We start from the raw sequence: 25,538 nt of genomic DNA on the forward strand, positions 1-25,538 counted from the left end.
AACTTTTATCTTTTGTCTTAGAGTGTACGACATTAGTACATGCGTGGAATCTTGACGGTAAAGGGCCAGGTTTACTCACATCTACATTTATACTCTGCAAACCACTTGAAGTGCATTGGCATCACCTACTCCCATATCATTTATTTGGGCTTCTTCCTGGTCCATTTCCATATGGAATGCCAGAAGAACGATTGCTTATGTGCGAACTGTAATTAGTCTAATTTACTCCTGGGGGTCATTACGGGAGCGATACGTAACACTTAGATTCCTCTTAAAGCTTGCTCTTGAACATTGTACGTAGGCTTTCGCGGGCGTTCATCCTGAAGCGTCTACTATTGCAGGTTTTCAGCATTTTCAAGCAAACCTGCGATTAGATTTCGGACGCGCAGACTGCAGAAACTCCATTGCTTCCTTTCCTTTTTCGATGGTACACCATTCGGTCATCGTCTGAGTGAGCTAACACATTGACGAAATAGAGTTTCAACGAGTGCGCCTCAGAAATTTAATGGATCAGTCAATTCGCAGCGAAAATACGAAGACGCACAAACGTGTAACCATTCTTGCTGTCATTTTTGGTATACATTCAGTATCCCTGTTAATCTTGTTTATTATGAGGAGATGAAGAAGCTTGCACAGGATAGAGTAGCATGGAGAGCTACATCAAACCAGTCTCAGGACTGAAGACCACAATAACAACATGAGTTCCACGTACTTTAATACCCTAGGCTGGGCCGCACGAGTGTTTTGTAATCAGTCTCCTTTCTTGCCTAATTGCAATTTCTCAGAATCCAACGAGTAAAGCGAAGCCCTTTTATGAAGTACTAACTGACAAAGCCGGCATTGCCCTTAAAACGAAAAGTAATGAACAGTGTTTAAAGTGTAATATCCCAGACAGTTTCTGTGCGTTAGGCACAGCTGCTTCGCTTGTCTACAGCGCGATTTTGTAAACGTCTCTTTGGCAACACCTCTTCATAGCTCTATAAAAAGTGATTGTTTTCACGTACAGCCGTTTCCGCTTCACAGTTGAAAGCTGTCAAAAGCGCTGCCAGGGTTTGTAAAGAATAAATGTATCAAAACTTCATGCATGATGCGGCATTTTTTCATGCATCTAAGTGTTTACGACACCTCCTGAATCACGTGCGGTACACAGGAGGATGTGTGTACAAAGTTTGTTGAAATCACCTCAATGTTTTGGGAGGAGATGTGGAACACACACACACACACACACACACACACACACACACACACACACACACACACAAATACCCACACACGCAAGCACCTGAGCACTCACGCACCCACGCACGCACACACCCACGCACACACATATAAACATACATACATTTTGTAACATGTATGGCTGTTCCAGGAATTTAAATGCTAGTTGAAGAAGTGTTACGGTCGGGTTATTATTAACAGCACTTTGTTATAAAAGCCACAGAGTGTCTGTTTTTCCTCGTGGGACACGTACTTAGGATTAACTAGTTGGGGCACAACGCCATCCATTTTCTGACTATTTTTGTATTAGTATACATTTGACAACACCTATGTTAAACACAATGGAGTTCTGTACACAAACATGCTTTCTGTTACAGACGGTAGACTATCTCTGTCTCTAGTTTCTGTGTTAGTTTTTCAAGAAAAAGCCAGAAGGAAACGAAACAAACTAGTCACAAAATAATTTATTTTCTCTGTGCGAATAAATCATCATTCATTCACCTTTGTATGTGCACGCTTTCCTAGTGTATGTAAAATCTGCAGCTTCATGAAGAAGGATGGACGCTATATGAAATTTAGATCCCATTCATTCAAAGAAATGTACGAAATGCGGATGTTTATGATTACAGAGGTGGTAGCAAGTGAGTATGATAAACATTTTACGCTGAAAGATCCTTCTGTGCTTATAATAATGCAAATGGTTATAAAGAATCTTATTGTGGCACAGGATTACCTACCAGTGGTGGAATGCAGTATAAGACATTACCATGTCTCATCAACAGGGAAGGACATAAAAGTACCATGCTACAAAATTTTCATGAACATATATTTTCGTTAAAGCCCTGCAACTCATCGTCTATGTAGGTCGTGGCCTGCTTAAATAAGCAAGTGTGTGAGGTGGACATTCATTACAATACTGCGACGAGCACTACTACGTATCAACAAATATTGCGTGGCCCAGCAGCATGTCGTGGTATTAAGTAGCTAGAACGAAAATAGACGTTCGCCGATGCCCGAACTGGGTTACTATTCCCATTGTCCGTGTAGATAAGGACAACGTTCATGGTAATACTACGCTGGAAAACATACGTCTCCAAGCTGGTTGTAGGTTGTGTTCCAAAAATGAACAGCATAGAGACAGAAGTGTTGACACTTTCTGCAGGACCTGACCATCATTTTGGAGGACAATGTTCCAGCACGTACAGTGCAAGCTGTTACTGATTTGTTTGACTGTTGGGGCTGCTAAGTGCTATACCACCTACTGCACTCCCTGACTTAAGCCCTCGTGAGTTCAACTCGATTTCTAAACTGAAGGAAACACTTCACGGCATTCCCTTCTGAACTGCTACAAATTCGTCGGGCAATAGACTGCGCCGCTCGAACTTACAACACAACTGGCACTGCTAAGAGTACCCTACGACTTCCACATCGCTTGCAACAGGTTGTACACAATGCTGGTAACTATTTTGAAGGTCAGTATAACTTTGACAAACGTACCTATTTTGTACGAGCTGTAAATAAATAGTTGCCAACATTGAAGTTCCAACCCTCGTATGAAATAGTTTTCCTAAGCCCTCTGTGATACGCAAGATTTAGCCTATGTCGGTTTCCATACACAGCATTCGTAGGTGACCCTGCATCTAAGTCGTATGTCGGTTCATGAGAAAATAGAGCTTTATTCTCGGAGCACAGGCCTACCTTACGTATACAACTACGCAGCCTGGACCGAGACGCCTGCTTGGCAGTCTTTGCATCGGAAATGCCGTTTCCGGTTACCATCCTCTCACGTTATAGGACATTCCTCGATTTTTTTTACGACGGGTTTCAATGTCTACATTAACAAACGCTGTATCACTGTTATTGTTTTCTCAATAGTTGTCGAAGGCAGTTACAAAAAGTGTTTAGTTCCACTTAGAAAAGTACTTATTTCAGTTGATACCTGCGCTAAAAACATTAACCAAACAAAAACATACGTGCCTCATGACTCTCTAACATTTGCCGAAACCCGCGTTTCAGTACGTCTAATCATTCACGAAATAAAAGGAGTGTTATGTCGGACGTGACTCGTATATATATATATATATATATATATATATATATATATATATATATATATATATATATGTGTGTGTGTGTGTGTGTGTGTGTGTGTGTGTATGTGTGTGTGTGTGTGTGTGTGTGTGTGTGGGCGCGGGCGCGCGCGTCTATTCTCAGCAGCCATTATGAATTAAGACACGAAGGAATTACAGACATTGGCTGGGGTGGGCACTGACCGAAATCAATTGGAAAAATTGAAAGTTTATAACGGACTGGTATTCGAACCCGGGTCTCCTGCTTAATAGGCAGACACCACATATATAAACAGAGATTGGGATCTCTACATCAGCACAGATAAGCAAAACAGATCGAATCGCCCTTTTTCTGTCGTAAAAATTTATTTACTTTCACTCTGTTCGAGGCGGCCTATCAATGGCTTTACTATGGACGTAAATATCTATGTCTACATCAATACCTATACTCTGCGCAGCACTTTGAAGTGCGTGGCAAGGGATACGTCCACTGCAGCACTTAGCAAGGCCTTTTCCTCTTCCGTTCACATGTGGAGCGCGGGAACAATGATTGTTTAAATGCCTCTGTGCGTGCTGTAATTAATCTAATCTTGTCCTTACGTTCCCTCTGGGAACGATATGTTGCGGGTTGTAACATACTCCTAGAGTAGTCTTTTAAACCAGTTTCTTGAAACTGTATTTGTCAACTTTCTCGGGATAGTTTCCATCTATTCTCAAGAGTCGGCCACTTCGTTCTTTCATCATCTGTCTGACACTCTCCCGCGGGTGATGCAAACTTGTGGCCATTCCTGCTGTCCTTCTCTGTGCACGTTCAAGTCACCTGTAGTCCTATTTGGTATTGGTCCCACACACTTGATCAATATCCTAGAAACGGTCGTTCGAGTGATCTTTAAACAGTCTCCTTTGTAGACTGTTGCACTTCCCCACTATTCTACCAATAACGCGAAGAACACCGCAACTGCGGCGTTGTCCCGATCTCCCCTCGGACATTGAAATTCCCAGAGAGGGACGTTCACATCGAATAGGCGGGCTGCAAGAATTGTTACCAGTAGGTTCGTACAACACATAAGTGTCATGGAGATGCTTCAGGAACTCAAATGGGAATCCCTGGAGGGAAGGTGACGTTCTTGTTGACAAACACTATTGAGAAAAGTTAGAGAACCGGCATTTGAAGCTGACTGCCGCCATCATACGTTGCGCGTAAGGACGAAGAAGATAAGATATGAGAACTTACGGCTCATCATGTAAAATGGTTCAAATGGCTTTGAGCACTATGGGACTTAACATCTGAGGTCATCAGTCCCCTACAACTTAGAACTACTTAAACCTAACTAACCTATGGACATCACAAACATCCATGCCCGAGGCAGGATTCGAACCTGCGACCGTAGCGATCGCGCGGTTCCAGACTGAAGCGCCTAGAACCGCTCGGTCACACCGGCCGGCGCTCATCATGTAGATAGTCGTTTTTCCCTCGCTCCTTTGCGAGTGGAACAGGAAAGGAAATGACAAGTAATGGTACGTGGTACCCTCCACCACACACCTTACGGTGGCTTGCGGAGTATCTGTGTAAATGTAGATGTAGATGTAAACAGAAAACTATCACCTGCTTTACCCATGTAAAGCCTATGGGATCGTTCTATTTCATGTTCCTCTTGAATGTTGCACCCAGATTTTTGTGTGATTTTACCGACTGTCACTGATATTTTATTCACTGGATACCATGATTTTTCGTTTTGTGAAGTGCACAGTTTTACATTTCTGAAAATTTAAAGCAACTAGACAATCTTTGCACCACCTTGACATCTTATCAAGTTCTGACTGAATATTTGTGCTGATTCGTCTACGCCGTAATTCGTCTGCCACGAACTGTCGATAAATCGTAGAACGTCCTTGAGACAAAGATCGTGGTGCACGGAGCGTATCAGCGAGAGGGCACACATATGCTGGAAAGGGGGGGATTTGCCAGTGCGGGGCAAGGTGAGGCAGAAGGAGCTGAGTGGCGGTTGAAGACTGAAGAGGTGCGGTTGTTAGCCCGTGGCCTTCTAGCTTCCAAGGATTCTGGGTCCGATAGAAGACATTGGGGTCACATAAGACACGGGGCGTAGAGAGAGTGACGCTGGTTGGGACGTCTGGTTGGAATGGTGCAGAGGAGTCCCAATGGCGTAGTCTATCTGCAGCAGGATCGGCTGCTGGAGGTGTGACCTGTTGGAATTACGTCCGCTGACGTTCCTGCCGCCACCACCCAGGTTAGCTGTCTTCAACGCTGTCTAAGAATCTGGTGAGGGCGTACTTTTGTGGAATTATTCGAAGTACGGTTCCATTTCTATGTTACATTTATGTGGCGGTGATGCCGGTTAATTAGAAGGCTAATTCATGACCGCGCAGTAATGGCCCCGCAGTAACAGTTCCCGCCAGAATCAGGGAGCTCGCTATAGCTGTACTGTCGGTAGCTATTTGACCAGGTCTACAGAGTGTTTTTGCTGTATTTATGATGCCGCTGTTATTCTGCAGTTTCCCTTGGTCGTAAAATTTTATTTTAACTTTGGTACAGCTCTTGGAGCACTTAATCTTTCCGCTTTCGGATATCTAATTAGTAAAGTTAATTATCATTCCTATAGATTCAAAAACTGCTTAATAATCATTGAATGAACACACCGCCATTTAACGGTATAGTTGTTTATTTAATTATGACCAGATTTCGGCGTTTTCTGCCTTTCCAAGAGATATAGTTTATGTCATTAACACATATAATGACAAACTTCACCACTTGAAAATGGCAAAAAAAGTCCGAAACATGGTCGAAATGAAATAAACAACAATACAGTCATGTGGTTGTGTGCTCATTTGAAAATTATTGTATGACTGTTGCTCAGAAACATCAAAAACTGTTTTTTTTAATAATCCTTGTTAAACTGCATTCAATTTGAGCGATTGTTTGTTATTAGCACCTGTGAATAATTGTTGAATTTTTATTTTCAAACTTTAACGAAGCGTAAAGGCTCTTGATCTGCATTAATCAAAAATTGTTATCACTACTAAAATTCTTTTAAATGTTCTCGGAAGATAGCATTTCAGTCTTGTTATGTATTTTTAAATAAATTGTCTTATCTATTTTGTGAATAGTGCTTAATCTTCATTTGGTCCCAACCCTTATAAACGTTGAGCAATCAATAAATCGCACGAAACGTATCAGTTACTATTAGTATTATTCACAAAGATATTAATACACAACATGAACAGCAAGGAATCCAACACACTTCCTTGGGATATACCCGAAATTACTTATACGCCTGTCGATGGCTCTCCATCCAAGGAAACATTCTGCGTCCTGCCTAGCAAGAGGAGTCCAGTCATCTATTTAGTCTGTTACCCCATACGATCGTACTTCTGATAATAAGCGTAGGCGTTGTACTGAGTCAAATGCTTTTCGGAAATCGAAAAGTACTGCATCTATCTGGCAGCCTTGATCTATGGCTTTCAGAATGTCATATGAGGATCATGCGTTGGGTTTCACATGATCTATGTTTCCGAAATCCATGCTAGCTGCCATGGAGGAGGTCGTTCTATTCACGGTACCTCATATCGTTCTTCAGGCATTGAGAATGACAGTTTAGACACAAACACAATAATATGTATGGTGCGAACATTAATTATGCCTGTCATTATGATGATGTGCGTGACTGTATTATAGAGGTGGATGGTCACGAGTTAATGTGACGAAAATTTATTTTCAAAACTTAATTAACCTAATGCAGAGGACCTTTGGCTTCTAAATAACTTTCTTACTCAGAGTTGATTGCCGATAAGTACGTACGATAGTGGCCTTCTCCATGGACTTCTGCTTGCGCTTGGCTTCCTTGAGCACCATCCGGTCGTCGAAGTACTGAGCCAGCACCATGACTGGGATGAAGGCGATGGCCACCAGACCTAGCCGCCACTCGAAGAACAGGCACGCGATCACAGACAGCGCTAGTGTGCAGAGGGCCTGCACCACGGCGCCGATCCGTTGTCCTGTGGCCTGTCGGAAACACACAGTGTTATTGGAGCTTCAGACGCCGTGACAAATCGCTATCCTACAAGTCTGCATTACTGAATATCTTTAATGTGATGTTTGTATCCTACAGTTTGCTGAATAAAGTAACGGGGAGTGGTCATCAGTCGATAAGCTGTGACATTGACCCAGTTGGCGCTTCAGGACCCGAATAGAAACTGCAAACACACACAATGTCTACTCTTTCGCAAAGTGTAAGAACTATATTTTGTACTTAGGACAAAGATTCTACAAAAGTAAACATATTGATGTAACGAACGATTACAGCTATAGCTCAATGTTCTATTTTATACATACACTGACAGAAAAAAATAGCAGCACCTACAAATAATTAAAGCAGATTAATGAAATTTTGGAAATAGATTTGTCTAGGTAATATATTAAGTGATTAAAATTGCAAGGACGCAGGTTAATATAAGCGCGAGATGACCCATTGCAAACGTGAAATGTTGGTACGTTAATAACCGGTGTAACTGCCAGAATGTTGAATGCAAACATGAAAACGTGCATGCATTGTGCTTTACAGTTGGCGGTTAGGAATCTGTGGGATGGAATTCCGGTGCCTGTTGCACTTAGTCGGTTAATACAGGAACGCTAATGCTGCTTGCTGATGACGCTGGAGCTGTCGTACGAAGATGTCCCATATGTGCTCGACAGTAGACAGGTCTGGTGCTTCAGCAGTCCAAGGCAACATGTCCACATTCTGTAGAACATCTCGGGTAACACCAGCGGTACGTGGGCAAGGATCGCATTGAATGCTGTTCATGAATGCAGCGTAGTTGGTCGTATCACGAGGCTGATACACATATTTGCAGTCAGGGTACGTGGGATAACCGCGAGAGTGATCCCGCTGTTATACGAAATCGTACCCCAGACCATAACTCCACATCCCAGACTTTAACTCCATGTAAAGGTGCAGTGCATCTAGCAAGCAGACAGATTGGTAGCAGTCCCCATGTGATCTCCATCTAACCAACATACGGCTATCACTGCCACCGAGACAGAACCAGCTTGCATCAGAAAACATAACAGACTTCCACTCTGCCCTCCAATGAGCTCGCGCTTGACGCCACTGAAGTTGCAAATGGCGGTGGTTTGGGGGTCAGTGCAACGCACACTGCAAGGCATCTGGTTCGGAGCTGCCCTTGAAGTAACCTGTTTGTAACAGTTTGATGCGTCACTGTAGTGGCAACTGTTGGTCAGATTGCCGCTACAGATGCAGTACGATGCCCCAGAGCCATACGCACACACGATGGTCTTCCCTCCCAGTAGGCTCATGTGGACGTATGAGGCCGGTATTCTTGCAATCGTACATTCCGCGACCACCACTGCCAGCAGTCATGTACAGTGACTCCATTGGTACAAGTAGTTCAGTCTGTGCTGAGCTGCCAGATTGAAAGCACACAGCTTGGTATTTTTTGGATCTGCAGTTGTTATCATGTTGGAGGAGAAATTCATAATACCACCCCCTGCAGTGGCCTACCAGCTTAGTTCACAATACTGCCATCAGAGGGCGCTCAAAATTGTGATGTCACGAGTTTTCCCCTGTCCCACTTGACAGAGGCAATTTTCCAAACTATTTATATAACAGTGTGGAATTTCAGCTCAGATTTGAGTGAGGGTTGCCTGGCCAAGTTTACAATTCAACCCCCAGCCAATAATGCTGTCCACTGCCACCCCCCCCTCCCTCCCCCGCCCGTACATTGGCAGGAAACTACAAGTGTGTGCAGTAGAAAGACATAGGGTAGCTCTTTTTATCCTTATTTGGGGAAGATACCAGCGCAAGTGTTATACTGTTTCAAGAAGTGAAGAAGAATTCAAAATATCACTCCTCCCCCACCCAAATTCAATCATTCTACCCACAGTTTTCTCGTGTGTGTGTGTGTGTGTGTGTGTGTGTGTGTGTGTGTGTGCGTGTGTGTGCGTGTGTGTGTGTGTGTGTGTGTGTGTGTGAAACGACTTCTCTTAACAATACTGCCACCAGATGGTGCTCAAATTTGTGACATCAGAGATTTCCTTTTCGAAAACTGATGGGGGAAGCTTAGGTGTTGGTGTGGAAGGCGTAGGTGTTATCCCACTTGGGCATGCCACAATTATGGACAGATTAAAAAAAAAAGGAAAAAGAAAGAAAGAAAATCATGAACATTTATATATACAGCTAAAGATCCAAGCACATTGCAGATATTGTCGAAGCCTCATCTAAGCTTTACCAAGAGATCATGAACATGTACCCTACATACAATATGTGATCAAATGTATCCGGACACCCCAAAAAATACTTCGAACGTGGTCAGGTGATTGGGTTTCACTTCTGTCATACATTTGTACGCGAAATTTACACACTCCTAAACATCCCTAGGTTCACTGTTTCCAATGTGATAGTGAAGTGGAAACGTGAAGGGACGAAGGGACACGTACAGCACAAAAGCTTACAGGCTGACCTTGTCTGTTGAATGACAGACTGCCGACCGTTGGAGAAGGTCCCAATGTGTAATAGGCAGACATCTATCCAGACCATCACAAAAGAATTCCAAACTGCATCAGGATCCACTCCAAGTATTATGACAGGCGGGAGGTGGGAAAACTTGGATTTCATGGTCGAGCGGCTGCTCATAAGTCACACATCTCGCTGGTAAATGCCAAACGACGCCTCGTTTGGCATAAGGGGTGTAAACATTGGACTATTGAACAATGGAAAAAAATTGTGTCGATTGACGAATCACGGTACACAGTGTGACGATCCGATGGCAGGGTGTGGGTATGGCGAATGCCCGGTGAACATTATCTGCCAGCGTGTGTAGCGCCAACAGTAAAATTCGGAGGCGGTGGTGTTATAGTGTGGTCGTATTTTTCATGGAGGGGGCTTGCAGAACTTCTTGTTTTGCGTGGCACTATCACAGCACAGGCCTACATTGATGTTTTAAGCACCTTCTTGCTTCCCACTGTTGAAGAGCAATTTGGGGATGGCGATTGCGTCTTTCAACACGATCGAGCATCTGTTCATAATGCACGACCTGTAGCGGAGTGGCTACACGACAATAACATCCCTGTAATGGACTGGCCTGTACAGAGTCCTGTCCTGAACCCTGTAGAACACCTTTGGGATGTTTTGGAACGCCGACTTCGTGCCAGGTCTCACCGACAAACAGCGATATCTCTCCTCAGTACAGCACTCCGTGAAGAACAGTTTGCCATTCGCCAAGAAACCTTCCAGCACCTGACTGAACGTACGCCTGCGAGAGTGGGTGCTGTCATCAAGGCTAAGGGTGGACGAACACCGTATTGAATTCCAGCATCACCGATGGAGGACCCCACGACTTGTAAGTCATTTTTAAGCCAGGTATCCGGATACTTTTGATAGGGCGTCTGGATTGGAGCTGTCCTTCCAGTAGCCAATTTGTGAAAGTTTATTGTGTCATGTACTTGCATTACAGCTGTATCGACCGAATTGTCGCTGAAGGCCACTCATGCCTGTGTGCTGCAAGTCGTGGGTGGCATCTGATGGGGGGCTGGAGCATCACTAGCTCGTAGCTGCACCACGCTGTCTAGATGGAGTCACTTCATGGATCTTATAGATGTCCATTCATATGTGTATTGTTAAGTGTGTTCCCATTTAATGCAAGTGTCAATGACCATCGTTCCATATTGACCTTCATTCCACACTGAACATCATCTGCCAAAAACAACCACACACAATGATTCATTGCCGTCCATCATTCAGTTTTCACTCCACCCTGTGATATCATTCTTTAAATAATTCTCGTTTTAAGTTTCGCTCTGAATCCCCGAGTTTAGAGTCCGAGATGCCAAACTGGGTGGAGGCGATCCCTCACGAACTTTGTTATATGGTTTCATCGTGGAGGCAGAGTGATGTCAGTAATTTATATATTCATGCTGTCAGTTCTTTTTTTGTGGTAGTAGTACATATAATCAGTTTTCTTTCTTTGCAGTTGGCGAGTTTAATCAGTGCCTAGAATGTTATACTTACGTTTCTTATTCCTGCTCTCTCTCTCTTCAGCTGGTGAGCTGTGAGCTGACATTGTGGAGGGGGGGGGGGGGGTCCCTGCTCGAAGCCAACACACAAAATAGCGTAACTGTGCTATATGTGCGTGGGGGGGGGGGGGGGGGGGGTATGTGTGTGTGCGGCTACAACTGAATAATACAAACACACTATCTTCTACAGCAACCTAAGTATGCTCATCTAAGTGTTTTAGCAATGACTTTGGCATTTAGTGTTGCTATTTGGAGGAATACATAGATAACTCTGGCTGGGATGCGATTCTGCATCAAAGTTGAATGGCATATAAAATAGCAACCCACAGCTGGTTATGTAAGCAATAAGAGTATTTTTATACTTGGACACATACGGAATGTGGAAAAAATGGATAAATATCGAAAAATGTAGAAAATGTCAAAAAAAATCGGTAAAAATCTTGATACTATATGGTCATACAGGACATCTGCATTTTTACGTAGACTGTAGCAGAGATTTGACATAAGCATTAAATCAAAGTGTCTGCAGATATGTCGGTGATTCTCTAGAAAGCTATGAATATGCGCAATCTGTTAGAATCACAGGGCAGTATTCCTCCAAATTAAGGGAGATTTGCGCTCAAGTTTCAGAGAGGGAGCAAGTTGTAGACACCGTGTTAAAAAAAAAAAAAGAAAAAAAAAAGAAAAAATGAAAAAAGAACCTACTTCTTGTTATTTACATAAATGAAGGGTTCTGGACTATAACAAACAGTATTTACAATGTGCTCCACTTTACTGTGTGTCAACTACATCCGTGTGGTAGATAACCTGTAGAACAGCAGCAGTTTATCTACTCGAGGTAGTAAGAATACTCGGAACTTTCTCAAACCGTTCTGAGACTCAATACCGATGAAAAATGTGTTAATTGTATTCTGTATGCATGTATTTTTAATTATCTACTACATGGAGATTCTTAACACGGTCTTCAACAAAGACGACGTAAGTATTACTCGGGAGTGCCATGTTGAAGCATGAGAAGTATATTTCTCTCAGTTTCGGACTTTGTTCTCCACAATAACGCCAAACAAGGATATCACCGAATTAGGGTTGGTGCCAACAAACAATACTGCCACAACAGTAGATCTGTGTGATAGCTCATGGTCGCTGTCGTAACCTAATCATCAAGGTCGCCTAAATCGCGCCCACCCGCCAGTCCACATCTCATCGCTACTGGGTACTGTAGGTCATGTCCATAACTGCTGAATCGTCCAGGATCGACGAAAGCTCTTTTTTGCCATCCTGCAAGGTTCTTCAGTCATAGTTCACCGATTGTAAAAATATTTGAAAAGTTTTTTGCTAATGAACCAGATTTATTTTTCCCAACCACTGCTGTATATTCCTCATAAGCAAATTAGTACGCTGTAGAAACGAATATTTCCTCTCTCAGTGTGAAAGGGATGAGATGGTCGTCGGTTCGTGAGACATGTTAAAGCTGGGGGTCAGGTACACGCTATTGAATCAAAACTCTGAGAATGATTGTTGTTTACGGTTTCTGAAACCGTCATGGACCGTGCGGCTGGTCCCGGCGGAGGTTCGAGTCCTCCCTCGGGCATGGATGTGTGTGTTTGTCCTTAGGATAATTTAGGGTAAGTAGTGTGTAAGCTTAGGGACTGATGGCCTTAGCAGTTAAGTCCCATAAGATTTAACACACATTTGAACATTTTTTGAAACCGTCAAAAGCATAACGTTTTCCACAGAGATTTACTTGTGTGTTAACAGTAATGGGAAAAAAACTCTGAATGAGAATAATTCTGATAATGCAAGGGACAGACATAACTAATGGTTGTGTGGATGTCTAAAGGATGTAATATGTTCAGTAGGCGTACATTAGGTGGTTGAAAGGGAAACTACCCTATATGACCGAAAGCGCTTCCTTGTTTACCCAGATGTCGTTTTCTGTAATCGGTGCGAATAATCAAATGGCTCTGAGCACTATGCAACTTAACTTCTGAGGTCATCAGTCACCTAGAACTTAGAACTAATTAAACCTAACTAACCTAAGGACATCACACACATCCATACCCGATGCAGGAGTCGAACCTGCGACCGTAGCGGTCGCTCGGTTCCAGACTGTAGCGCCTAGAACCGCACGGCCACTCCGGCCGGCCTGCGAATAATCGTCTCCTTGTTTACCATACGCGAACAAAAGATGACACATGTGAGAGAGAAGTGGTAAATACTAAGACAGGTCAATGTAAGATCTAAGACACAACATTCCGGGGAGTTAAGGTAGACGGGAAAGAGTCACGCGTATTTCTGACATCAGGTCGGATAATACGTTATAGAACTGTATCCCCATAGTTTATTATTACTTATGGAGCAGACCTAGACCATTAACTATTAAAGTATTTCATAAAGTATTTCATATATATACACTGCTGGCCACCGTAAATGCAACAGCCTGAAGGAAGCATCCGAATCAAGTGAAATTTACACCATGTGTTTGCAGCGATGAGATATGCAACTGATTAGAATTTCAGCGCAGACGCACATCACGCGCGCCTTTGGCGCCACCTCACAGCGCTATTTAAGGCTTGGCGATTTCGACGAGTGTACGTTCGGCACGTGTGTTTACCTTGTGGTTGTTTCACAAGACGATCAGTTATGCCTCGTAGACAACAGCGAATATCGTTTGATCAAGTATCGGAGTTCGACAGAGGAAGGACAGTGACTTACCGAGATTGTGGATTATCATACAGAGAAATCGCTAGTCGTGTTGGACGAAACCAAACAACTGTAATGCGGATATGTGACCGTTGGATGCAGGAGGGTACGACGGACCGACGTGGTCGATCGCATTCACCTCGGTGCACCACTGCATGTGCTGATAGGCAAATTGTGCGCATGGCAGTGACGGATCGCTCAGTGACATCCGGGACCATAGCACAGCACATTGCGTCTGTAACGCATCATCCAGTGTCTGCGCGTACCATTCGACGCCGTTTACAGCAGAGTGGTCTGTCCGCAAGACGTCCATTGCTTCGTCTACCATTGACGCAGAACCACAGACGTCTCCGTCGCCAATGGTGTGATGACAGACGGATGTGGGCGGCAGGATGGAATGACGTTGTCTTTACTGACGAGGCACGCTTCTGTCTGCAGCATCACGATGGTCGGATTCGAGTGTGGAGACACCGTGGAGAGAGGATGCTGGACAGCTGCATTATGCACCGCCACACTGATCTTGCACAGGGTATTATGGTATGGGGCGCCTCTAGTACGCATTGCCGGTACTTTAAATAGCCGGCGCTACATATCCGAGGTGCTGGAGCCAGTTGTCCTTCCTTACCTTCAACAGGATAATGCGCGACCACACGTGGCACGCATTGTCCAAAGGTTCTTCGTCAATAACCAGGTTCAATTGCTTCCCTGGCTGGCTCGCTCTCCGGATCTTTCGCTGATAGAAAACATGTGGTCCATGGTTGCTCAACGAGTGACCCAGATTACATCCCCAGCTGCCACACCAGATGATCTTTGGCAACGTGTGGAAGCTGCTTGGGCTGCTGTACCCCAGGAACACATCCAACGTCTCTTTGACTCAATGCCGAGACGTGTGGCAGCGGTGATCTCCAATAATGGCGGCTACTCTGGCTACTGATTCTGGCAGGAACCACATGTCACAGACGTCTGTAAACGTAATCATTTGATACTTGGTCAACATGTTATCTACAAAATAAATTTTGTTGTGCTACCTCTTGTCTTTCTTGGTGTTGCATTTACGGTGGTCAGCAGTGTATATCCCTAAAACCATTCTGGAACTTGTCCACTGTGCGGTGACCAATGCTAGATCATATGGTAATGATTGTGACGTCTTTTCCGGTTATGACTCCGAAAATTAGAATACATAAGTGTTACATTTTAAGCTGGCTGTTTACTTGGTGTGGAAGACTATAGTTTTAATGGATTATTCGGTAATGGTATAGTGTAACATCTCGATACTCTACTAAAAAAAAGACAATCAGGAACTTCAGTGGTTTATAAAACGATGTACTGTATACGTGGTGTTCCACGGTGCACATCCAGATCACTGTCTGTTCATCATAAGCAGGTCAGTATGATAAATTCTAATCACAGTAAATCTGAGAATGCAAAGAGCAGCTATGCATCTGCTCTAGAAGGTTTGTCTGGTTGCGATATAGAATAAATTATGCCTTCTTGAAACGTACTGGAGCCATTATTTGTCGAACAGACCTATTAAAATTGCCGAATACGTATACCTAAGATCGTTCTCCAATTTGTCTACTGGAAGTGACTAATACTAGGTCCAAAGGAATTGATCGTGATGTCTTCCCTGATTGCGAGTCCTAAAATTTGAATAAATCTTGCATTTTTAGCTGGATGTGTACATGTTGCGGAAGACTGCAGTTTTAATGAATTATTTGGTAATGGTAGGATGCAATAACTTGATATTCTACTTAAAAAAAGACTATCAGGAACTATAATTTGTAATTTTAAAAATGTTACCTAATTCTGTCAAAAGTAATTTTAATGGGATTAGAGTGAAGAAATACTAGTAATCTGTGTGGCACATGCAGTTCGAGATTTATGCGAGTACATATCGACTGTCGAGTGGCGCAATGTAAACAACTGTTTACGGACTTATCTGTGCAACTATCGTACTAGCTCAGTCGCCATTGCGCACCTACGTGAACGAGTACACTAGGAGACCAGCACAGCCTGATGTATGTTTTATATCTGAGGGTATTTTAATGCTTGAGTAATGTACACAGTGTTCAAATTAGGTCATATAATTATGTGTTAGCTGCCTTGGTTCGGAATGTTTGCTTATTAAACATTCAGATCCGATGATGACATCACAGATCTGTGGAAATCGGTTATCAGTATAGAGATTTACAAGCGATATTGGAGTACGCGATATTTCAGAATAATACAATTCAGATACACATTAATAAACTGACAAATATTGTTATTGGTCCTAGAATCAGCAATTGCAATAATTCAATCTTATTTATTCTCAATTAGGTTTCAACCTTTAGAGCTAAGTCACTTCGTTTTAAAGGGAAGCTTGCAGCTTGAATAGGAATTCACTCACCGCCTGGACACTGGCAGCGTCACCGGAGAGACGGGCGCAGAGCGCTCCCGTGCTGTTGTTCTTGTCGTCGAACCAGGCCACCTCCTGGCGCAGCATCGCCGAGAAGGCGAGCCGTCGCAGCCGCGTCGTCAGGCGCTCACCGGCCACTCCGTAGGTGTAGATCTGCAACCCACGAGTACAGTTAAAAGGCTGCAAACGAAGTAAAGAAGCGACCTTTAAGTTCAATGCCTTAGGGAAAACTGCTACATAATTGCGCAAGCTCCAACGGCAGACGCTACTACAGAACCCGGGGAAATAACGAATCATATTGTGCTTCATAGTAGATTCACGTTGTGCTTTGCTGTTAAGAGTTGGGATACAGATTTCGGCCCCCACGGCAGGTGTTAAGCACGCTGGCCCTGCTCGCCCTCGCCTATCCCTTTAAGCAGCCGAGCGGGGACCGCGCCTGCACGTCTTCACCAATTTCGTCCAGATTTGTGGTATACGCAGTTCTTGGCTAGAAATAAAGGATGCTGAAGCTACAGATGGTCCTGTGTAAAAAAAAAGTAATAAAAAATGAAAAAAGAGAAGGACGAGGTATGAACCATGCACATCTTGTCGTGAAATCTCAAAACTATTCCGCTGTTGTCCACTGTTTTCCCTGCAGACGAAAATTCCAGTTGACTCTGAATTCCAAACGCGCTCTTTTGCAGTGCGGAAAGCTAAGAGACAATGAAGAGAGTCATTGAGGTTCTGAAAGGTACCGGCAGGTATGTGGAGTCCGTAGCGCGAACAGCATGATCCAGGGGTGGTGGAGGGGGTGGTTTGGTGGCCAGGGCAGTGCGGTAAACACATCCTAGTGTTCTTCGAACAACGCGTGTACACTGCGAGCTGTGTGACATGTTACCTAATCCTGCTGGTAGATGCCATCGTACCAAGGAAAAACAAACTGCAGGTAGGAATGGACATGGGTCTAAAAGATGGATAGATTGCGTCTCTCAGAATGACAAGAGCACCCATGAATGCCAAAAAAACTTCCCCCAGACCATAACGCTATCTCCTCCGGCCTGGACTCTTCTGGCAATTGTTGCAGGTTGATACCTTTCAGACGTTTCATATCGATGGAGCATTAAACGTGACAGATCTGAAATAGCCAACTGTTGGTACTCATCGGGCGTCCAGTTGCGGAACTGGTTTTCCAATTTCTGGCTTCGTCGCCAATGAACAGCAGTCAGCGTGGGTGCACGAAAGACGCGCCCGCTGCAGAGGCACACGCGCATCAGTATTCGCTGAACGGTCATTGAGTCACTGTTGGTAGTCCCTTGGTTCATCTGGGCTGTCAGTTTCTCAACAGTTCCACGTCTATTTCCTCGTCCACATCTCCGCAGCCGTCGCTCATCCATGTCAAGTATGGCCCGTGCTGCACCAAGCTGCCTCGGCGCCATTTTTGTAGAAAACCACTCTGTCATGAACGGTAATCCTTAACTACCTTGGCACAGCTTACAGATTTATCCGTTTCGGAAGTGCTTCCACCCTTGGCCCGAAACCCAATGGTCATGACGTTTTGGTCACTAGATAAATTGCTTCATTTCTGCATTGCGACTGCGCTCTTATCCGCGTCCCCCAGACACCCTCCCACTACTTGTGTTACGACCTGCCGTTATCGAGAGGTTACTGCAGCACACTGTCGTCGAACTTAGGCGGTGTACGTTAACGTAGAGTCCAGACATGATGGCGCAGCGCAAGAAATACATAATAGTAACCCGGGAGTCGTTGGTTGGAGTTGCTAAGCGGAAACCGTTTTATTTCTTTTATTTTCATTTTTTATGCTACTTACATTACATGTAAACCGTGATAGTGCTGAATATAGTGATTTGCTCGGGTAACATTCTCGGCATCTTGCATACGTTGTAGACGCAGCATTTTTACAATAACATGGCTGTTTTAAAGTTTGTATTGAGAAATAAACCTGGTATACATTAGTACAAAGTTCGCTGTCATCGCATAATTTGGCAGAAAACCACATGCAACGCATCGTTTCGGCAAATATATCAAGGATGGCTTATGATATCTACAACGGAATGTATTTTTCTGCAGTCTTCTCGGGACGTCATTTCTTTTCCTCTCTCGGTGAGACAGCGCACTTTGGAAGCTTTTTGATCAAATCGTTTACCTGAATCCAGAAATAGACACAGCAGAGTGCCACAGTGGATTGCATTGGGGGGGGGAGGGGGGAGGGAGGAGAGGGCAGCACTTTAAAGCTGCTCAATGGCAATCCTTCTTCAGACTAAAAACATCGTCATATGACGCCCCACGATTGGCTTAACAGAAGAAATTTATTCTCATACAGGAAGCGCTTCATCATCACATCAGTCAAAATATTTTCGTATAGCGCTGTTGTTAGTTTCCCAGATTTTTATGAAGAAATGAAGACATTCCTATATTTCTCCGCGTACTTCCGCCTACGCCGATGCATTCCCCTAACCGTACACCCGTACAGTCTCCACGTCCTCTATCAGCGAAATACCAATCGTCTCCCTCTTCCAAACAATGATACTTGTCCTAACATTTACCGATCCTACCAGCTATAATTTCACCCCATATATATTCACTAAATTTTTGTTTACAAATTTTAAAATCACTTTTAAATTTATCACTTTTTTATTTACAGACTTTTTTCGCCTTTGTGTACACTACATATCCTTTCGCTAAAGAGCGGCTTGATTGTACCGCTGACATCCCAACCCCTCCCCCCCCCCCCCCTTCCGCATGACACACGTAATAATAAACAAGGAGGACTGCCTGCAACACGTCCTGTAATACTTCCCCTTTTTTACGGTCATCAGACTGAAATTGGCCAGTAGCAAATGAAAGTATTACACAAAGTTAGCGAAAACATGTCTTCATTTCACCAGTATTCGATAGCTCTGTACCTAGTTATGAAGAAAAAAACTGAACACCAAATATTACTTTGACGACGCCTCTTCGCTTTCATTGGTGCCAAGGAGGCTATTGAATGTAAGGTTCCCGTGCAAAGAACGCATATTTGAAGACAGTATCAGATGTCATCTCTCCAACAGGAATTTCAGAGAGACTTTGGATTTATAGAAAGGATATGAGAACAGATTTAACGCCCCATCGAGCACGGGATCATTATACACGGAGCACAAATAGCTGCTGGGAAAAGAAGGAGAATGAAGTCGGTCGCTCCATTTTTTTCAGGAAATATAGCAGCATTTACCTTAACCGATTTATGGCAATGACGGAAAACCTAAATATAGCTGCCTGGACGGGATGGAAGGCGGCCAGAAGAGAGATATGTTGACTGAAAAAGTCGTCTCGTACTGTTGTGCAGTAATCTCTCACTTACCTGGAGGAAATATCCTGTGGACGCGAGGATAGCGATAACGAAGAACAGCACACTGTACCAGTTGGCCTGGCTGCGGACGTCTTCAGGGTCTGGGAGCGAAAGAACCTGTACAACACAACATGAGGTATCAGAGATGCTCCAACAAGTTGCCAGAATTTAGACAAAAAATTTTGTGCGGTGATTTAGAGTCTGTTTCAGATAAGATATATTTTGTGCTTTTCTTTTTAGATGTGTAACACATTTCTGACATAAAAATAGCAACAAATATGAGTCATCAGTCTCCTGAAGATCTGATGCGGCCCGCCACGAATTTCTCTCCTGTGGCAACATCTCAAAGTAGCGCTTGCAACCTACGTCCTCAGTTATTTGCTGGCTGTATTCCAATCTCTGTCTTCCTCTACAGTTTTTGCCCTCTACAGCTTCCTCTAGTACTATGGAAGTCATTTCTTAATGTCTTAACAGATGTCCTATCATCCTGTCCCTTCTGCTTGTCAGTGTTTTCCACATATTCCTTTCCTGTCCGAACTGCGGAGAACCTCCTCATTCCTTACCTTATCAGCCTACCTGACTTTCAATATTCGTCTGTAGCACGACATCTCAAGTGCTTCGAGAATTTTCTGCTTCGGTTTTACCATAGTCCACGTTTCACTACCATAAAATACTGTGCTCCAAACGTACAATTTCAGAAATTTCTTCCTCAAATTAAGGCCTATGTTTGATACTAGTAGACTCCTCTTATCCATAAATGCCCTTTTTCCCAGTGCTAGTCTGCTTTTCATCTACACCTTGCCCCGTCCGTCATGGGTTATTTTGCTGCCTACGTAGCAGATTTCCTTGATTTCATCTAGTTCGCGATCGTCAGTTCTGTTGTTAGCTTTCTCAGTATTCTCGTTCCTGCTTCTTCTCATCATTTTCGTCTTTTTAGATTTGCTCTGAATTCTTTACTCGTTAAACTATTCATTCCATTAAGCAGGCTTGTAACTCTTCTTCACTTTCACTTAGGATAGCAATGCCATCAGCGAACCTTATCATTGATATGCTTTCACCGTCAATTTCTTTTATTTCCGTCATTGTTTCTTCGATATCCCGACAGAGCAGTAGCGACGAAAGGGTACATCCGTGTCTTAGTCTTACACCCTTATTAACCCGAAAATTTCTTTCTTGGTCTCCCACTCATATTGTTTCCCCTTGGTTCTTGTACATATTATATAGTGCCCGCCTTTCCCTATAGCTTACTCTTATTTTCCTGAGGATTTCGAACATCCTACAACATATTACACTATATAATGCTTTTTTCAAGTCGGCAAATCCTGTGAATGGGTCTGCATTTTTTTTTAGTCTTGCTTTGATTATCAATCGCAAAGTCAAATATGTTGGCCTTACCTTTCCTAACACCAGGTTATGTACGGAGATATTATCAGGACCGGTTTAGGGTCAAATATCTATTTTCAGTGGCAAACAGAAATAATTTCTTTTAATTTCTAGATCGCAACGACTACTACAAGGTGGCTGTTTCAATTACATATGGAGAGGAAATTCCCATAGTTGTAGAAGCAGGTAATATGCAGCACACACCCTATGTCATACAAAAATTGCTGTCACACTGCACTCCAAAGGTGTGCGATTACGATCAATGGGGTTGCTTGCCCACGATGTCCCTTAGTGAAGAGTCTAATCGTCCTTGTGGTGCCAGCTGTGTCATATAACGTTAATTTCGTCGTCCTGTTACTCGTAATACAGTGAACTTTCGTTTTCGACCGTGAAATTTGTGGGAAGCAACGCCCCAAGGATAGGGGTGGTTTCATCAGCGCCTTTTATGCTACACCGTAGTATCTTTTCGTGTCGTTTATGACTGGTGGTGTATCTGAAATGTTTTCCCCAGCCACCTACAAGAAACCCGCGTGATATCAAAGTTGGGCGCCGCGGTTCTGACCTGCATTGCAGAGGCGTCAAGCAAAGGGTTGAAGTGGGGGTGAGAGAGGTCGTGGCCATCGTCCCACATGTCCACGGTGAGGCTGGGTAGTATTATGTTGAAATTTAGTGTCTATGTGTGATCAATAAACCGTCTTACAGCTCACATGAACTTCTGAACCCAAGTTTGATGTTGCAACCCGTTACACTTTTGCACTATTACAGATGAAAGTTGTAAGCACCTCTGAGCCCAATTTAAAATTTATACGTAGTAGTGGGAGGCAATTATGTGATTTCGACAAATTGATCCTTTAATTGTGGTGCACAGTATATATGGTCAATTTAGAAAGAGGTATCGGGGCAGAATGTGGGTGTTCTGCATATTACCCCTCTCTTGTGGGACGATGAAACAGTTGTGTAAAATATTTAATAACCAATGCTTGTCAACAGTCGCAAATATCAATAGTCGCAAATTAAATCAACATTTCAGTGTTGCAAGTAAACGTGTTGAACCCTTAAAATCTGGTGTTACAAGACAACTACGTCACATGCAGCTACAGGAAACAAAAGATGAACTCGAGTCCCTTATTACACCGTTAGAGAGTAAGGACTCGACGGGATATGATAAAATTTCAATTAGAATTATGAAGATCAATGTGCACATTAGTATATATGCCCCGTCACCCGTGTAACGTGTCTTACTGACGTGCCAGTTTCATGAGAGATTGAAATACTCGTTAGTGAAAGTACTAAATAAAATAGGTGCAAATGATTACGTATAAAATTACCGGCCAGTTCCTTTGTTGCCAAAGTTTTCTAAGCCATTTGAGAACGTTATGTTAAGGAGAGTAGTGTGACAATTCGGTACACATAATTTGCCGTCAGTTGCATGTTAATTTCGGAAGTACATTTACAGAATAAAAACCCGCTTCAGTTGACAGTAATTTCTTAATTTATTGCGTGACTGGTTTCGAAGCGTATAGCTTCATCTTCAGGTGCGTAAATGTGTGGGAGCATAAACGTGTGGCGGTCGGGCCAGTCAGTCATGGTGGGTCACACCCACGTCGAACAAATGTCTGGGAGCGTAGCGTAGGACCAGCAACCATAGCGTCCTTCTGGATAGCACGACACAGAAGAATAAATATGGAAAGAAGTGAGCTGCTGAATTCCTGAGGTGTGATGATGTTCACTTTAAGCTCCCTAAGAGTATACATACTACGACAGTGAATAACAGTAGTATGTGGTTCAGAACACGATTGGACAACTCTAAAAAGGATAATCATAAAAGTTAGACGGACAAATACATCTACAAGGAAAGTAACTACGAAGATACCTTAGGTAACAGAATAAATACTTAAACTTATCGTCGGAAGAGGGAAGTTTAAAAATGTTCAGAAAAAGCCAGGAATGTAGCAATATAAGTGACTGTGGAAAGAGTATATTAAAGTCCTCTACAAGGATGAGGACCGTGCGACGACATGATAGAAGAAGAAATGGGAGTGCAGATGGAAGATAGGGGGATCCATTATTAGATTAACAGAGTTTAGCTTGAGATCAAATAAAGTAGAAGGCATAGATTACATTCCTTTGGAATTTCTAGAATCAGCAGGACATGGGGTAAGCAGACCAGTATTCAGGCTGGTTGTACACGCTATGAATCAGGAAATATACAATCAGACTTTCCGAAAAATATCGTCCACACAATACCGAAGAAAGAAAGCACTGATAACGGGGAGAAATATTGCATAATCAACTCAACAGCTGATACATCCAGGAGCACAGGAGAGAAATTCGTGGTGGGCCGCCTCAAACTAGTCAGAAGACTGGAGACAGAAACAACCCTAAAACCTAACTAAAGACCACTGCTCACAGCGGCAAGTATTCAGTGGTCGAAACAGCACAGAAACTGGAAAGTAGTTGTGGTATTTTGCCCCTTTCAAATATTGAAAACAATCGAGTACACCGAAGCCAAATGAGGGGTTTAGTCCGCAGTGTGAAGAGTCTTGTGATGTTTCAGGGTCCCATGCCATGAGTTGGGTCAACTCATTCCGGCTACTGTAGAACATAAACCGGGGTGTTTATTCCAACATTCGCGATGACCTGGTGCTACATCTTATTCCACATCTTCATAGTGAGTGTACGGAGGACACTCCTGTCTTCGAGATGACTACAGTAGTGTTCGATGTTGCTGCATGCATACGTCCCTGATTTAACAAACTCTCGGACATCATACTGCACCTCCAGCAGCACGCTAGCCCATTGGATATTCATACGATAGAGTCTGTCGGGGACTATGGCCTATATCGTACAGAGGGTGAAATGTAGCCATGAACATCCAGATAAGTTGGTAGCTATGCGTGATCTGTTCATCAATGAATGGCTTCAAATGAATATGGCTTACCTAGAGAAACTTACGGTGTTACGCGGTATTAGCGGGGCTCCAGTGTGTGATTATTTTTTTGACTGATGTTTTTATGTTTCCAACAAAGTGGGAGTGTCAGTTCCAGTCCTCACGAAACTTAACAGCTTAATTTGATGTTGTAATGTGTCCCAAGAAGCGCAGTGCTTACCCCGAGCACGTCCCCGAAGAAGATAGCGAAAACTGGGAAGACAGCGCCGGCGATGAGCGCGGCAACTGTGCCGGTGACCAGCAGGTGCCACTCCGGCGCGTTGAGGCGCACCACGGTTGTCAGCCCCACGTCGGGCACCTTCTCCTCTGGAGCCTCTGGCTGCACCTTGACGGGGCCCCCTTCGCTGCCCGCCATTGAAGAAGCCTCGCTGCGGACGCTCACCATACGCTCCAGCTCTGGCCGCTCGCCTCCTGCCGCTGCAGGAGCAACGGGGTTAGCGTAAGTTGAAGTGGTTAGCGCAAGTTGAACATCTATAGGGTTTACTTACACTGTTGATAAGGGAAAGAAGTTTATCTCATGCTTGTAGTCATCTAGAACAACTATAAGCCGCGCGACCGCTACGGTCACCGGTTCGAATCCTGCCTCGGGCATGGATGTGTGTGATTTCCTTAGGTTAGTTAGGTTTAAGTAGTTCTAAGTTCTAGGGGACTGATGACCACAGCAGTTAAGTCCCGTAGTGCTCAGAGCCATTTGACGCCCAACTATAAGACGCAAAAAAAAAAAAAAGTTTCCGTTCGGAATCCGTACATTTCAGAATCGGTATGCCAATGAGGCAAATGAGCCGTGACCATTGAGGAGAACACCCCACCGACACACCACGTTGAAGATATTCGTTTCGCAAAAGAATGTATCCTGCTGCGTGAAGAAGTCCTATACTGCCTGCTGCATATCCTCGTCCGTCGGGAATCATCGGGCTATCACAGCCATTTTCAAGTGAACGAAAGTGTGGGAATCGCATGGGGTGAGCTCAGGACTATAGGCGGATGTTCGACTCTTTCCCACCTGAGTTGGTATAACTTCTGCATTACGACATTTGTATTATGGGGATTTGCACTGTCATAAAACAGCAACGGTGGTTTTTGACAGACATGGTGCCCCTTAGGAATTATTTATACTCCGGTGGATGTCTGCCGGTATTTCTACTCCGGCAGCCAAGGAAAGAATAATAGCACGTTGGTCCTGTTCGGACGCATTTGGTAATAACGTCGCCATAGTTGACGTTTCCGCATTGCGCCACACTAGTCCCTTGCCTACAGGTCGGTTAATACGTCCCCACTTCAGAGACGCGCTACATTGCATTCATGCCACAGAAAGGCCCTCAAATGAGAACTTTTTGATCACCCCTCATACGCTGGATGAAAAACTCAAGGACGAAAGTAACTTTCGAATTATGTGCCACTGCCTAATAACTTAGTTCGATGGAACTTGGACCATATGTAGA

The 25,538-nt window shown here is 43.8% G+C and overlaps 1 protein-coding gene across 2 annotated transcripts in view; it reads right to left on the minus strand.

The window, feature by feature from the left end:
* The window catches only part of LOC126473837 (ATP-dependent translocase ABCB1-like), a 675,020-nt gene that overhangs the window by 32,270 nt on the left and 617,212 nt on the right, over nucleotides 1-25,538 (minus strand). For both annotated transcript variants that reach the window (XM_050101164.1, XM_050101163.1), the window contains 4 exons: nucleotides 24,257-24,513; nucleotides 19,776-19,880; nucleotides 16,427-16,588; nucleotides 7,105-7,308 (listed from right to left, as the gene is read on the minus strand). In XM_050101164.1, the coding sequence (XP_049957121.1) occupies nucleotides 7,105-7,308; nucleotides 16,427-16,588; nucleotides 19,776-19,880; nucleotides 24,257-24,513 (728 nt within the window). The remainder of the gene's footprint in view (nucleotides 1-7,104; nucleotides 7,309-16,426; nucleotides 16,589-19,775; nucleotides 19,881-24,256; nucleotides 24,514-25,538) is intronic.

The sequence above is a fragment of the Schistocerca serialis genome, chromosome 4, assembly GCF_023864345.2.
Source record: "Schistocerca serialis cubense isolate TAMUIC-IGC-003099 chromosome 4, iqSchSeri2.2, whole genome shotgun sequence".
Classification (NCBI taxonomy): domain Eukaryota; kingdom Metazoa; phylum Arthropoda; class Insecta; order Orthoptera; family Acrididae; genus Schistocerca; species Schistocerca serialis.